At 33.8% G+C, this 16,514-nt stretch overlaps 2 protein-coding genes across 3 annotated transcripts in view; one reads left to right on the top strand and one right to left on the bottom strand.

The window, feature by feature from the left end:
* Positions 1-16,514, top strand: part of COG5 (component of oligomeric golgi complex 5) — a 484,934-nt gene that overhangs the window by 101,300 nt on the left and 367,120 nt on the right. The gene's annotated exons all lie outside the window — the stretch shown is intronic.
* On the bottom strand, positions 8,225-11,714 carry GPR22 (G protein-coupled receptor 22). Its single transcript, XM_066276661.1, has 2 exons — positions 11,451-11,714; positions 8,225-9,731 (listed from the first exon to the last, which is right to left on the bottom strand). The coding sequence occupies exon 2, from the start codon at positions 9,703-9,705 to the stop codon at positions 8,404-8,406; it is 1,302 nt and encodes a 433-aa protein (XP_066132758.1). The 5' UTR covers positions 9,706-9,731; positions 11,451-11,714; the 3' UTR covers positions 8,225-8,403.

Below are 16,514 nucleotides of genomic sequence, written 5' to 3' on the forward strand. Positions count from 1 at the left end.
CAGTGGCACTGTTCTAAATGGTTGTGAGTTGTAGTGTTTTAATATTCTTCCTTTGCTGCATATAGGTATGTTATTATATTGCTAATTTTTCCAGTCTGTCAACTGGAGTTTATTTTTTAAAAACATTCTTTGCATTGATTGGAATCCTTTTTTCTTTCATTTAAAATTTTTTATTTTATTTCTTTTAAGCGAGAGAGTGAGTGAGAGAGAAGAGAAACAGAGACAAGAGGGACAGAGATCAGAAACATTAGCTCATAGTTTTGTCATGTTAGTTCTTTATTAATTGCTTCCCATACACACCTTGATAGGGGGGCTCTAGGCAAGCCAGTGACCCCTTGCTCAAGCCAGCAACCTTAGGCTCAAGCCGAGACCTTGGGCTTCAAGCCAGCGACCTTTGGGGTCAAGCCAATAACCATGGGATCATATGTATGATCCAGCGCTCAAGTCAGCAACCCCATATTCAAGCTGGTGAGCCCGTGCTCAAGCCTCAACTTTGGGGTTTCAAACCTGGGACCTCAGTGTTCTAGGTGGATGGCTCTATTCAGTGCACCACCACTGACCAGGCTAAAAATTTCATTTATTTATTTATTTATTTATTTATTTTTAAATTGAATTTATTGGATGATATTGTTTAATAAAACCATACAGATTTCAACTGTACAACTCAGTAACACGTTATCTGCACACTGCTTTATCTGCTCACCACGCAAAGTAAAGGCTCTCACTGCCACCACTTATCCTCCTTTGCCCTTTTCCACCTTTCCCCGCCTGACTTTCCCTCTGGCCATTACCATACTATTGTCTGTATCTTTTTTTGGGGGGTAATTCTTCACCTTTTTTACTCACCCCTGCTACCCCCTCCCCTCTAACAGCTGTCAGTCTGTTCTCTGTATCTATAAGTTTGTTTCTATTTTGTTTACTTTGTTCATTAGATTCCATATATAAGTGAAATTATATGGTATTTGTCTTTCTCTGACTGGCTTATTTCACTTAGCAAAATGTTCTCCAGGTCCATCCATGCTGTTGAAAGGGTAAGATTCCCTTCTTTTTTATGGCTGTGTAGTATTCCACCGTGTAAATGTAGTACAGTTTTTTATCCACAAATATACTGATAGGCCCTTGGGCTGCTTCCCAATCTTGGCTACTATAAATAACGCTTCAGTGAACATAGGGATGCATATATTTTTTTGAATTAGTGTTTCATGTTTCTTGGGTTAAATTCCTAATAGTAGAACCACTGGATCATAACATAGTTCTGCTTTTAATTTTTTGAGGTAATGCCAGAGGCGGATTTAATGGCGGATGCACTGGGCACGCACCCTAGCCCCTGACTTCTGAAGGGCCCCACAAACCCCAACTTTACACTTTTTTCTAATGTAAGGGGCCCAATATTTTTTTCTCTGCCTGGGGCCTCAACCAACCTTAATCTGCCTCTGGGTAATGCCATACTTTCTTACACAGTGGCTGCACCAATCTGCATTCCCACTAACAGTGCATGAGGCTTCCCTTTTCTCCACATTCTTGCCAAAACATGTTGTTTATTAATTTGTTGACGATAGCTATTCTGACAGGTGTAAGGTGATACCTTGTTGTGATTTGAATTTGCATTGCTCTGATTAGTGATGTTGAGCATCTTTTCAAAGCAAGTCAGTCTTCAAATTAGTATTTTTTGTGAACTCTGACCAACAATTCTGTGTTCTCTTTGTATTTCTCTAAGAGCTAAGCATCTCTGAGTATTTTATATTTTTTTCCTATTTAATTTTCTCTTTTATAATTATCCTGAGTCCTTTAACCCCTAACATTTATTATTATATCATGTTGACCTTTCTTAGAATTCAGTGCAGCTCCATAGGGGTTTATACTCAGAATTAAGTACATATAAGATCCATCTCTGGCCTGACCAGGCGGTGGCGCAGTGGGTAAAGCGTTGGACTGGGATGCGGAAGACCCAGGTTCGAGACCCTGAGGTTACCAGCTTGAGTGCGGGCTCATCTGGTTTGAGCAGGAGCTCACCGGCTTGAGCCCAAGGTTGCTGGCTCAAGCAAGAGGTTACTTGGTCTGCTGAAGGCCCGCGGTCAAGGCACATATGAGAAAGCAATCAATGGACAACTAAGGTGTTGCAACGAAAAACTAATGATTGATGTTTCTCATCTCTCTGTTTCTGTCTGTCTGTCCCTGTCTATCCCTCTCTCTGACTCTCTCTTTCTCTGTAAAAGAAAAAATAAAATAAAAAAAAGATCCATCTCTGAAATGTAAAGAAAATAGGCTCCAAAAGTTTCCTTTAGTTTTTATTTCTTATCTTATTTAGTGGAAGGGAAGAAAAAAAATGCATTATGCTTTTTCCCTTGCTTCTTCCCACCATTTAGATAAATAATGTGCTTCACATTTGGCCAAGTTACCTTTCTTACCTTTAACAAAATGATCTGGAACTATAGCTTGAAGCTATATGTCTACGGCCATACCACCCTGAACGTGCCCGATCTCGTCTGAAGCTATTTATTTTAATAGAAAAATAGTTTAAGTATTTGATATTTTATCAGTATTATATTTTAGTACTATTGTTATGTTTTTTAATTTTTAAAATTATTTTATGCAGCTATTAAAGAATGAAGTAGATACGTATATAATGAGTTGGATGGATATTTATAGTAAATTATTAGAAAAAAGCAGACCCCAGCCTGACCTGTGGTGGCGCAGTGGATAAAAGTGTCTACCTGGAACACTGAGGTCGCCGGTTCAAAACCCTGGGCTTGCCCAGTCAAGGCACATATAGGAGTTGATGCTTGCTGCTCCTCCCTCCTTCTCTCTCTGTCTCTCTCTCTCTGTCTCCTCTAAAATGAATAAATAAATAAAAATAATTCTAAATAAATAAAAGATGAGAGAGAAAAGCAGACCCTGGCAGGGTAGCTGAGTTGGTTAGTGTGTCATCCAGACATGCTGAGGTTGCAAGTTTGGTCCTGGTCAGGGCACATATAAGAGTCAATCTGTGATGACATGAATAGGTGGAGTAAGAAACTGATGTTTCTCTTCCTCTCTATCTGAAAATCAGTAAATAAAAATTTAAAAAGAAAAAAAAGCAAAGGATGGTATTCATATTTTTTGCTTTATATGCCTTGAAATCTCCCCATTGTGTTTATAGTTTTTTATAATTAAAACTTACTGAGGAAGAAAATAGGTATTTAGTAGAAAAACTGAAGAAACCAATATGCAAAATATAAAGTAGTTTAAAACATCAATTGAAATTTTCATTTTGAATATATTTTTTTTGTTTGGTTTCTTCCTTTCCCCCTCCCCTTCCCTCCCCTTCTTCCCTTCTTTCCTTCCTTCTTTTCATTCCTAGTGAGAGAGAGAAAGGGGCAGACAGACAAGAAGGGAGAAAGATGAGAAGCATCAACTCACTCATACTTGTGGCACTTTAGTTGTTCATTGATTGCTTTCTCACGTGTGCCTTGACAGGGGGTTGCAGCTGAGCCAGTGACCTCTTCCTCAAGCCAGTGACCTTGGGCTCAAGCCAGCGACCTTTGGTCATGTCTATGATCCCGCACTCAAGCTGGCAACCCCGTGCTTGAGCTGGTGAGCCCATGCTCCAACTGGGTGAGCCCGCACTCAAGCCGGATGAGCTTGTGCTAAAGTTGTACACCTTGGGGTTTTGAAACTGGGTTTGCAGCATCCCAGGCTGACTCTCTATCCACTGTGCCACCACCTGATCAGGCTCATTTTGAATAGTTTCTAATATCTAAAACATTCTTGAATTTTCTGCTTTGCCAGAATTTTTTGTTTTTCCCATTATTATTGGTATACTTTCCACAAAATATAATTCAAAAGTTCTTATATCATTGAGGATAATCTGGTCTTTTATGGTTCTTTTTATGGCCACTATTTTTAATTCTTTTTTTTTTGTGGAACAATGAAAGCTTTATTTAGTACAGCCATCCTGCCTGACGAGGTTCTCTGGTCCAGGGTCCAGGGGCCAGAGAAGTCGCTATATTTAATTCTTAATCACTTATACCAGTTGTCTTTGTAGTTGGTTGGTACTCCCTGTTGATTCTACCCAGATGTGGATTTAACGGCGGGTGCACTGAGCGCCTGGACCCCAACTTCTGAGGGGCCCCACAAAGCCCCAATTATACACTTTTTTCTAATGAAACCAGTTTGGTTTCATATGTGCAATTTTAACATTTTAACATTAATAGTACATAATATTTATTATTTATTTAAAATATGGTTAACATGTATTTTTATTTTCTCTGTCTCTCTCTTTTTTAAGGGGCCCAATATTTTCTTATGCACTGGGGCCTCTACTGACCTTAATCCGCCTCTGATTCTGCCTCACTTGCCGGCCACATTTCTCTGCTCCAATGCAGAGCTACTGCCAGGCCTTTAATTACCTCTCCAGGTAATGGCAACAGCTTCCCATCTTTCGGGTTTTACTCAGCAACAATTTGGTTTCTCAGCTTCCCATTTCTATCTTAGTCAACTCTTTATTCATATTAGTATTTATTATTATTATTATTATTTTTGTAGCTCATTTCTCATTGTATAGTATTATGCCCTGCTGAGATTTCTCTGCTGGCATGAAAGGCCTTCTGTCTCTTGGCCCCAACTTAACTTACTAGGTAACTTCTCACTGCTATATTACTTTCTTTTTAAAGAAAACAATTTACTATTTCCAGAATATGCTTCAGTAGCTTCCCTCACAATGCTTTTGTTTTAAGTTTTTAAATCCAACATAATTTCTTTTGTCTTAAGTTTATTAAGAACTTTATTTTTTTGTAGCATTTATCACATTCTGCCTTTTTTAAAAAAAGAATAGATATTACTATACTTTTTAACATATTGATTCTAGATTAAAGTTCTGGGGGTAATGACTATTCTGGATGAATATTTGCTATAATGCCTTCTACATTTTAAGGATTACCGTAATGTGTTAATTGAATTACAAAGCTTATTTAAATGTACAGTCATAAAATATAATAAAACCAAAAGTTCCGTTGAATTTGGAAAGTAGTCTTGAAATTACTATGTTGATTAAAGTACTACTGAGTACCTATTTTCTTATACTTTTAGGTTCTCAGTTTTAAGTCTAATCTCAGTTAAATGAGGAGTTTGATTTTTTTTTTTTTAATGTCTAGAGAACTGAAGTGTTGCTATACTTTTATTTGGGAGCATTAAAAAAATATACCACATACCTAAAAATTGACTTACGATGAGTGAGAAGTACAGAATTATTATGAATGCCATTTTTAATGAAAAGCATAATCATAAATAATTCAGTTTTCATAATAGGTTGAACATCTGTTGAGTACTAGTTGGTAGAATAATAACCTCAAGTTAGCAAACAAAACAAAAGAGAAAATAGCAGTTTCATATTTTGTTGAGCTTGTCTTTGGTTAGTTTTTAAAATAATACTTATTTCTATTGTTTTGAAGAACTAACTCAGTTAACTAATAGAAATTGATATCTGTGTCTGTGATTTGTAACATGGGCAGGAAAACAATTTTAAGAAGGATCCCACATTAAGTTTACTGTTACCTCTACTAACAGTAGAATTTAAAATTTAAATTCTAACATGAACAATTATCATTAATACTTTTTTTTGTAAAGTTATTTGAAGTAAAGTGAAAAATTTATACATGTGGTGCAAGTCATCACGAGGAAAATTTTCTTTTCATAAAACCAACATTCAAGAAAACATTATCTCTCTTGTTCTTTCATTTAAGCTGAGGTCAGTAATTGTAAACGTGTCCTTTTTTAAAAAAGCTAAACTTATAAATATGATTTTGATGTACATATTACACACTATTTAACATGATAAAGCTATTCAAAGTTGTCTGGTAACTGATTTTTCTTTATTGTAAATTGGTGAGTACACTTTTGTATTGCTGGAATATCATTACAGGTGGGCAAAACTACTTGTTAATTCTCTGTTTCAATGTCAAGTGTAGAGATAATAACAGTTTAGAGGGCAACATTATAATAGTTGCCTTTTATTTCTTACTTTGCTAGATGTCTTATTACAGAGAATAAGAGGGTTTGAAAGCAGTTAAGGTAAATATATTAGAAAAATGTTTTTGAACTGAATTATTTGGCATGCATATAGACCTGAAGATTAAAAAATATTTAATACACAAAGGGTTTTCTCTTAATATGAAAACTCTAAAAATAGTCTGATTTTTAATAAAGATTTTAAAAATAAATTTTAAAATTATATGCTCAGTAGTCCAAGTATAAAGTTAGTTTAAAATTTTTAAAATATTAGCAGATATTTTATGCCAAATATATTTATCAAATGAATATTTTTAAAATGTCTTTGTGAATTCTTAATTTTTATTCAGGGTTTCAAAAATAAGTCTTATGGGCCCTGGCCGGTTGGCTCAGTGGTAGAGCGTCGGCCTGGCGTGCAGAAGTCCCGGGTTTGATTCCTGGCCAGGGCACACAGGAGAAGCGCCTATCTGCTTCTCCACCCCTCCCCCTCTTCTTCCTCTCTGTCTCTCTCTTCCCCTCCAGTAGCCAAGGCTCCATTGGAGCAAAGATGGCCCGGGCGCTGGGGATGGCTCCTTGACCTCTGCCCCAGGCGCTAGAGTGGCTCTGGTCGCAACAGAGTGACACCCCGGATGGGCAGAGTGTCGCCCCCTGGTGGGCGTGCCGGGTGGATCCCGGTTGGGCGCATGTGGGAGTCTGTCTGTCTCTCCCCGTTTCTAGCTTCGGAGAAATACCAAAAAAAAAAAAAAAAAAAAAAAGTCATGCTACATTTGGTTAAATTGAAGCATTTCTTTAATTCTATAAAAGAGTTGAATATAGGTAGAAAAGAGGGTAATTTTGGCCTTGCTGAGATTTGACAATGTTAGCATTATTATCAGAAGTAAATTACTATTAAGTTTGTTGTGTAAATTCAGGGAATTCAATTATTGCATGGTGATCATTTTCCCAAGGATTAGGGTATTCAGTAAATGAGACTGGATGAATCTCATTTATTTGTATAAAAGTGATAATATTATTTAACTGTTTGATATAAAAATTAATTTAAAATACTTGCTACTTGATGTATTGAATACAGTGTTAAAAAGTAGAATAAAAAATGTCCAGTTAACCATTGATAAGGAAGCAAGTATTTGCTTACTTTAAGTAATTTATTATTTTTCTGATTCAGTGATACTTGACAGTCCTGGAAATCAGATTATTACAGTTGGAAAATATTTGTTTGTTACGAATTCCCCAACCTGACAGCTATAGTTAGGATTAGTAATTTTATAGTTTTCCAACATGAATTGAGGATTGGAGACAAAATGCTTAAAGTTAAAAATTAAGTGGTGTAGAATAAAGCAAATTGACAAGATTTGTTGCCACTTTAATGATTTTCAGAGTAGAACTAGAACTACTGTATTTTGAAACATTTGGGAACTATGAAAGGGTAGAAATATTGTGTAAATTGTATTACTCTAAAGTTGCTATGTATCTAAAATAAGAAATAGTTGGCTTTCTTAAGTTTTTCTCCCTTGTATTCAGATTTTAATAGTTAACTTCTATTAAACGAAAGTTCAACTTGAATAAAGTTATTTTAATGCACTATTTTTTCTGCAGATTATTAATTCCAAGCATTTGTTTAGGCAAAGTGAGAAAGGAAGAAAGAGGCTGGTGCTTTAATTTTCTTCCTTCTCTTTATTGTCAGTTTATTTGTATAGTATAGGCATAGTGCCCTTGTTCTTAGAAAATCAATCTCTTTTTCATAATGAAGTTGAATTTCAAAGTTTCTCTACCTTGGTTTGCAGATACAGGTTGTTTATCTTTGATTCTTGAGTTTTAACATCCTGATAAACTCTACAGTTTGTACATTAAACAAAAGTATAAAGTTTTATACCTGGTTCATTATTTTTGGTTCATTAAATATTATAGCAAGTTGACTATGCCAGAAAACAGTATAGTGATACAGAAAATCCTAGATTGATTTGTTTGGAGCCGTGATTATGGTTCTTATGTTAAAATGCTATTCCAGTTGTCATTATATAAATATATCTATAGTTTATAGCTTAGAAACAATATACTTTACATATATTTATATATGGTATATGCAAGGATACCTGTGTCAGTTACATTTTAAAGTTATACACTGTTTTAAGGCTATGTATTTATTATTTAGAAAATATGACTTACATTAATATCTTCTGATGGACATAATATTGACAAAATATACACGATATTACTTTAACAAACTGCCATGCAACAAATACATTACATTATGAAAAAATTGGATATATATTACCTAATCTAATCTTGACATTTACATTGAAAATTTACAACATAAACAATTCTTAAAATGTTTTTCTTATATTTGGCAGTAATTTTACTTTTTACAATTTAAATTTGAAACTTCTCAATGTGGATTTGGTGAAACTTAGATTTTCCCTAGTCAGTGACAACCTGAGGTACTAAACATTTTTCTCTTATTTCACTATCTTCAAAGGTAATTTTTTTGTTTCTTTTAGGGTCTATCCAAGAGTTGTGAATTACAGCATTGTTAGGCATGGGATCAGCTTCTACTATAGAAACAACTCGCTTTTTCATTTTACTTTTCAAGACCTTTTGAAATTTTTGTCTAGTGAATGCATATAATAGAGGGTGAAATATAGTTGTTCCATAAGCCATGACTAGAAAACACAACCTTAATTTTACTAAAAGGTCACTTGGGCCTAAACATAAAATGGTGGTATTTAAAACAGAAATTGGTGTCCAGCAGAGAAGAAATGTAGAAATAATCAATAAAGACATTCTGAAGACTCTTTTTTGCCTTTCTCGTCGTTCACGGTGTCGTTTCACAGCTCGCCGGAGGGCAATTATTACAGAGACTGAAGTTCTTACACCAAAGACTACATTTCTCCCACCACTGCTTTGTGACATGTCTGTAGTTTCATGTTGCGTGGTTAGAGAAATTGTCTTTTTTTTTCTTACTTTCTTCTTCTGTCCTGTTGAAAATCTGGTGCCTATTCGAATATTTAGAGCCTGAAGTATTTTGGTGTATGTGATTAGCATTACTATGACAGTGAAAAAGAATATCGGAATCTGTACAAGCAGATGGTAGTACATGCCCAGTTCAGTGTAGTATTCATTTGTACTAACACAGAGAAGTGTCTTGTTTTCCCATGTATTTCCACTTTGAAGACTGAAAAAATTTACCTCAATAAAGGGAATCAGAAAAGAGAAAAACGAAAAAATCCAAATGGATATCATTAGCATTACAGCTCTGCCCATTGTCAGAATTCGGTTTGCAGGTTTTACAGAGATGTCATATCTGTCCAAAGTGATAGCAAAAACGTTGATTGCTGTTGAGACACTTGCAAAAGATACACAGGCCTCATGGAAACAGCAGATAAGAGCAGTGTTACTCTCCAGTGAAAGCAGAAGGATAACTATAGTTAGAGGAATACATCCCACACAAATTATTACATCAAGTACATGGAGATTCATTGTAATAATGTTACTGACAGAGTTGATTAAGTTGGATTTCATGCAGTAAAGTACCAGTACAGTGAGGTTGCTGCCGAGTCCCAACACAATTTCTAACATAAGAAATCCGGTGAGAGATGCTTGAAAGCTTAATGGATAGGATAGTGGTTGGTACATATTGGTATTGATGTCATCAATGTCATCTCGAACTGTAATGTTAGATTCAGACTGCATGTTGATTTCCAGAATGGGGGGAAAACACATCCTTTTGGAGCAGTTGTTTTTTTCCCCTGGAAAACAAAATAGAATAAACTATTTGATATTTGGCAATTTACATGATATATAAAACATGTGCTCTTTGTTGAAAAAAAACCCCACAACCCTTCTTTTGTATACTTAGTTTAATTTTTAAGTTTATAAACTATTAATGGAAGACATAGAAACATAATGTTGCGTTGTTTTGATGTAGAACGAAATTGGGTTCTCCCTTTGAAGAAATAATTATATAGGGATTACTTCTATATAGATCAAAATTATTTCATATGCTAAAAGTTCCTCATTTCGGTTTTTCAAGCTTATTATTTGAAACACAGTATATTTTTGTATAATAAAACTACCCTGTATTTAAAAAATAATTTTAGCCCCATGTTTTAAGATTTCATTTTAAAATATGAGTAGGTATGAAATAAACATTGTTTTAATTTGTTCTAGCATAATTAGTCTAGGTGTAATTGTTACTGGGAGATTTCAAATGAACAGGGCAAGTGTTCATTTAAAATGCTAGATGGCATACAGCCTAGTTTAAATTATTTTTTTCATGTTCTTGATTGAAATTCATATTCAAAAGTCAACAGTATGATTATTTGGATTTTTTTTCCCACAGAGTAGACAAAGGATAAGTATTCTACATTTTGTAGTTAAAATGCTCACTGAAGTTTTATTGTGGGCAAACTTAGGTAATAAAAATTAGAAGAAAAAAGACATGTTGAAATAAAACACCACAAAGCTTGGAACAATAATCACTCCTATGAATTGAATGATTTATTTTGAGACAACACCCTCTTAAATCTTGTGGAAGGAGAAATTAAAATTAATATCAGTAATAAATAACCAGTTTTGAAGTGCTTTAAAAGACTATATCAGTTGATTTTATTTAAGCAGAATTATTTTTCAAAAGTGAAATTTTAGGGAAAAGGAGTATGTGAGGCCTATTTTCTGAGGAATCTTTTAAAGTTACACGTTCCTTTTGGAACCTTTTATGTAAATCACCGTGTATAATTTTGAGGAAACTTAAAAAAAAACAACTTTTGCTAATTTATGCAAATTTATATTTTAATATGTGGAGGTTTAGAGTAATTTATAAAAATGTCTGATTTTCTGGGCTAACATGTCAATAACTAGTAGTATATTCAGTTAAAATATAAAATCATACAACCAACTATATTTCACATTTCAACTACAGCATTTTCATTACAAAATCATAATCAAACAAATTATAAAGGTTAATCATTTTCAGAACTTACGTTAACCTTTCACTCGATGTAACCTTTTACAAGGTTTAGAAAACTTTTATTTATGCATAAATATTTTAGAGGTAATATTTCAGAAGTGCAAATGAAAGCAATATTAATTTCTTTTGAGCTTGGTGTAAAAGCACATATTCAAGTAAATGAAAGTCTTACCTAACATTGAAATCCTATAAAAATGGAAAATTTTAAGTGTGCCAAATTTTCTGAACTGACAGATTAAATATCATATTTTTGTCACGTCAGTTAGATTTGTAAGTAAATAAAGCAGAAATGTCAATTAGGTGATAATTAAGAAAAACACATATCCTTAGAGCAAAATCCTTTTTTTTTTCTTCTGGTAAATGTAAAACCGTGTGGTAGGGTGCATGCATCTTCTGACCTACCTGTTTGCTGTTGCCTTAGGGGACTTTTGGTTCACTACAACAGTTTTTCACAAATTGTTACATGATGTCATTGAAAGATTTTGACATGAATTTTTACCTGACAAAAGTGAAGTAGCTGTGTTTTATTTCATGTCTTGTAGGAATTCTTTCATTTTCTCTCCAATACTTCAACTGCATGAATTGTGAGATTTAGTTGGCTGATGGATTTCTAAAGACCAGTACAAAATATTTTTTGTTTTGTTTTAAAACATCATGACCAAAAGAAACTTCTTCAAATGATAGGAATTATGTTTCCCTTCAAATAATAGGAATTATGTTTCTTTGCAGAAATATATGATACTGTCTCTTTATTTTCCAAAACATGTGAAAACAAAAAAGGAAACATAAGGTTTCTAGCTCCTAAAATGTATTTAGACATCCTTTTGTTACACACTGTCTCTATAGCAGTCTTGATTATTTTGAAATGATTTCTCAATCATTTAACTTGTTTTATTTTATAAATCCAGTCCATGTTCTTTTGATAAAAACCATCTGCTATGTAATCTGATTTGTTTTCATTAGAAGATACATAATTGGTCATAAAACTCCAATGGAAAAAATCCTTTAGTCATATCAATTAATACAAATCTCTGAATATTTAGTGCAAAAAATACTTGCTAATGCTCACTTAGCTTGCTGGTAATGTATGGCATTCTTATTTTGGCATTCCATGTTTCATTGTTTCTTTAAGAATCAGTAGCTCCATAATTCTGGTATGCTAAAGTATAAACTCCCTCTTTAAAAATGCTCACCATTTTGTCTTCAGGATTTTATAATTATATTGTTTTTCTTTTTGAGGCTATTTTATACAGCATCTTCTTAGGATGGTTATTGTCGATTTGTTATATTCCAGCAGTAATATAGACCTGTATTCTCTGGTTTTAACTCCTTAGTATCCTAAAATCATATGTTACAAGAATATCCTGCAGGTTATGTTCAAACAGCTAGGGAGATAGATTCTCGGTCAGATGCATTCTTCATATTTTCAGTTGTGAGTACTGAATTAGCTGCTGTGAGTGAGCCCTTGTGGAAAAGAAAAACAATGGTTCAGAAGTAGGGTTTCTAATAATTTCCAATTAATTGAAAGTTACTGTAGTTTTATTTTAATAGTATATTCAGTATTTGTTACCAAAGTAAGCAAACAGTATTTTTATAGTCACAGCTTATACATAAATTTAAGGATTTCTTTAAATAAAAGATTCTTTTACTCTAACAAGGATTGTAAATATTATGTTATTTAATAACAGAATTAACATTGCAAATGTAACCATGAAAGAAAAGCTGTAATTTTTAAAAATAACTGATTTCTGCTGTCATTGTTGAAGCTAACTTTTATTTTCAGTGATTATGAGCAATAAGCTTATACTAAACATGCGATCATTCCCTCATCTCTGTAATAAATTTAACAGCATTTCCTGCTGTAAAATATTGTAGCTTACTTACTGTTAGCTCATGGTTTGAATTTAGATTGATTAAAACAGATTTCATGATATTTTAAATTTCCATTGAAGAATTGCTCATGTAAATGACATGATAATGTAAAATGTAACTTTAAATTATTTTCAGTGACCATGACCAATAATAAACTTAACCAAAAATTGAGTGATAAGTCATAGCTAAATAGTAAAACCTGGATCTTTTTAGAAAAATTGTATTGATGACAATTAAGGAAGTATATCGGAGTTGACTTAAAAGCTGATGTCTTCATAGTGAATCAACAAAGAATATTTTTTATATTTAACAAGCATCCTATAATTACATATAAAATATATCATGTTATAAAAGAAATGGATCTAAAAATATATGCTTAACAATAAGTAGAATTAAGCAAATAAGCTCTTAAAATTCAGGTTGAAATTTTTCAAAGTAATCTTACCCCACTATGCCAGTTCAAAAGCAGCTACATACTATGTAATAAGGAACCTTACCTCTGCTAAAGATTTGATAAATTCTTGATGTAGTTGAAGCGTCTCCAGTTTGGATTGATTCATTTTGTTCAGTTGTTAGTCGAGTACTTGGGGAAGAGGGTCATAAACATCTCTTCGATAAGACCTTAATGAAAATATGTGTCTGTACTGTGCCATTGTTTCAGCAGAACTGCTAATGTATGGAACATGTAGTGCTGCTTCGAGGCTGCTGCAGTCTCTCACTCTTCCCACTGTGGAATCAATACGCATCTGAAAATACATAATCAAAGTAATTTAACATACTGAAGGCTTCTTGTCTTCAGAGACAACATTTAGATTCAGTCTTTCTAAAAAGGAATGGCCCTGCTTTTCAGAGGAAAGCCTGTTCTGGGCAGCTTTTGCAGAATGACAGCCTACCTTGTCGCTGCTCTCCACTGCAGAGAGATGCAGTGCATTCACTAATTTTGATTGGACAGTTGTATTGGGCTTGAACTGTGCTTCATATGTATAGCATCCCCCCCCCCACCACTGTTTTTATATAAGGATGCTTTTTAAAAAGGCTATATTTATAAGTGGTTGTATATTGCTTTTAAATAGAATATAAGTAAATCAGTCCTTTAAAAGTGTGTATTCTCTTCTGGTTTGTTGTTCATTTATGCCAAACATTAAAAAATGCAGGGAGGTGGGGGGGGGGGAAGAAAAACTTCACACAGAGTATATATTATTTTTAAGGCCTGGACAATTGCTTTGAGGCTATTTTAGTCATACATATTTTTTTCGTTGAGGTTCTTTGTTGTACAAATAGAAAGCCACTGCATCTTTACTGTAAACCACATTGCATTTCAACTATATAGTTTGTATCCAAGTCTTCTTCTTCTCTGTATTCCAAATTGTTATCAACATCTCAAAGTGTTAAATATTTCTTTTAAATTCCATTTCTGTTAGCATACTCTTCATGTATATTCAATCAAATGCATTATTTCTGAGATTACTGTTCAACCTTCTCCGTTGGTAACTCTTTTATTCAGTAGGCATATACTAATAATTTACCATAATATTTTATTTTAACTGACTATTGTTATTTTTAACCTGGGTACTGTTAGTGGATTGCTATGTTTTAAGTATTATATGTAGTTATATACTAATGTTATTGGCTAAATATATGGCAAAGGAAAAAGGAATTAGTCACAGGTTTTTTATAAATTATAAAGCTAAATTATTTTGAGCTAGATAGGCTGTCAAAAGAATAAAAACAATGGCATAAAATATAAGTAACTTAAAATAGTACTTTAAAGTAGATTTCTATTAACTATATATAACCTATAATTTTTTATTCTCAAATTAACTATATATATAACCTATAATTTTTTATTCTCAATATTGAGAATTTTTTATGACTTGAATATATAAAGAAGTTATATTTTATCTGTTGACAAAATAGAAAACATGCAAATTGACTGAATTATTAGAATATTGACCATCCTGTTTCTATTACTTTAGGAATATTAGTGATTGTCACTTTTTAAAATATATGCTGAGTTTTAAATCTATAATGGGAATTATTCTTTTATGACTTTTACAACCAGTATACATTTTTATAATCTGCTGGTAGTGTTTAAGCATTACATGGGGCTGGCATAATAGATGAATTTTGAATTGCATTTCTGTAGAAGTTGAGAGTAATGTGGTGGAAAATTTTGTGAATTTCTAAAATCTTCTGCATAGCTTTAGGTGGCAAGGCTTTGGTAATGCTAGAAACTAAATATTGTTGTGTTACTTTTCCTGCATTTTTAAAGTTGGAGAAAAGGGGCTTGTTAGAACACCAGCCATGTTGAAAGATAGTGTGTTCATGTGCATAAACATGTTATTTCAAGTTTAAAACTAAAATAAAAGATATTAGCATCAGTTGACACTTGTGGGGATGAGAAATTATTAACATAGTAAAATACATATAGTGCTTTTCTGCCAGAGTTCAAGTATTTGCTTGTATTTATCATTAAAATATCCCCACGAAATGGAGGAAACCAAAACACTGTGAAGCTGAATGACTTGAAAAAGTCTAGGTAAGTTAGTAGCAAAACCAGTGTTAGAACTCATCTCTACCAATAGTTGGCGCTCTCTCTTTAGAAAATTCTGAGGGGCCCTGGCCGGTTGGCTCAGCGGTAGAGCGTCGGCCTAGCGTGCGGAGGACCAGGGTTCGATTCCCGGCCAGGGCACACAGGAGAAGCGCCCATTTGCTTCTCCACCCTTCCGCCGCACTTTCCTCTCTGTCTCTCTCTTCCCCTCCCGCAGCCAAGGCTCCATTGGAGCAAAAGATGGCCCGGGCGCTGGGCATGGCTCTGTGGCCTCTGCCTCAGGCGCTAGAGTGGCTCTGGTCGCAACATGGCGACGCCCAGGATGGGCAGAGCACCGCCCCCTGGTGGGCAGAGCCTCGCCCCTGGTGGGCGTGCCGGGTGGATCCCGGTCGGGCGCATGCGGGAGTCTGACTATCTCTCCCTGTTTCCAGCTTCAGAGAAATGAGGAAAAAAAATTAAAAAATTAAAAAAAAAAAAAAAAGAAAGAAAATTCTGAGGGTACTTGTGTTTAGTTTTGGATGATCTGGGTTTAGATACGTCTTAATAGTTATATGATTTTTGTCAAGTCAAACATTTTCTGGGACACAAATTCTTTTTTTTTTTAATGTAAATTTCTGTGCTTTGTTTAACTCTCTGTGAGGCTGAATTTTCCAAGTTAAATAAGACTATTTTAAACAAATTCTGGGATCTCTAAGAAATAATGACAGCAAAAGAGCTCATGTCTGGACATTGCTCTTTACTCCCTGTGCAAGTGACTTGTGGTTAAGGATACACAATATATTATAAACAACAATTTTTTCCTGCATACAATGGTTAGTATACTTTTCTTTCTAAACACCACAAATTTGGTGTTTTGATTACAAGGTTCTCTGATTTCTTATCTGTAATCCTAACTTTCTTTATCTTTAACAAAGATGAAAATATCTATACCTCTGAATTGAAAATCAGATGATATAATTTCTTGGAAAAAATAATATCAAATTACATATGTTATAATTTACAAAGATTCTTACTTCCATAGTAACAGATTTTCATACTTGTGTATTTAATATATGTAATTTGTATCTATATAGGATACTAATTTTTAAAAATGCTACATACAATTGGTGACTTAAAACCAATTTTTGGGCCCTGGCTGGT

Source organism: Saccopteryx bilineata, chromosome 4, assembly GCF_036850765.1.
Source record: "Saccopteryx bilineata isolate mSacBil1 chromosome 4, mSacBil1_pri_phased_curated, whole genome shotgun sequence".
Lineage (NCBI taxonomy): Eukaryota > Metazoa > Chordata > Mammalia > Chiroptera > Emballonuridae > Saccopteryx > Saccopteryx bilineata.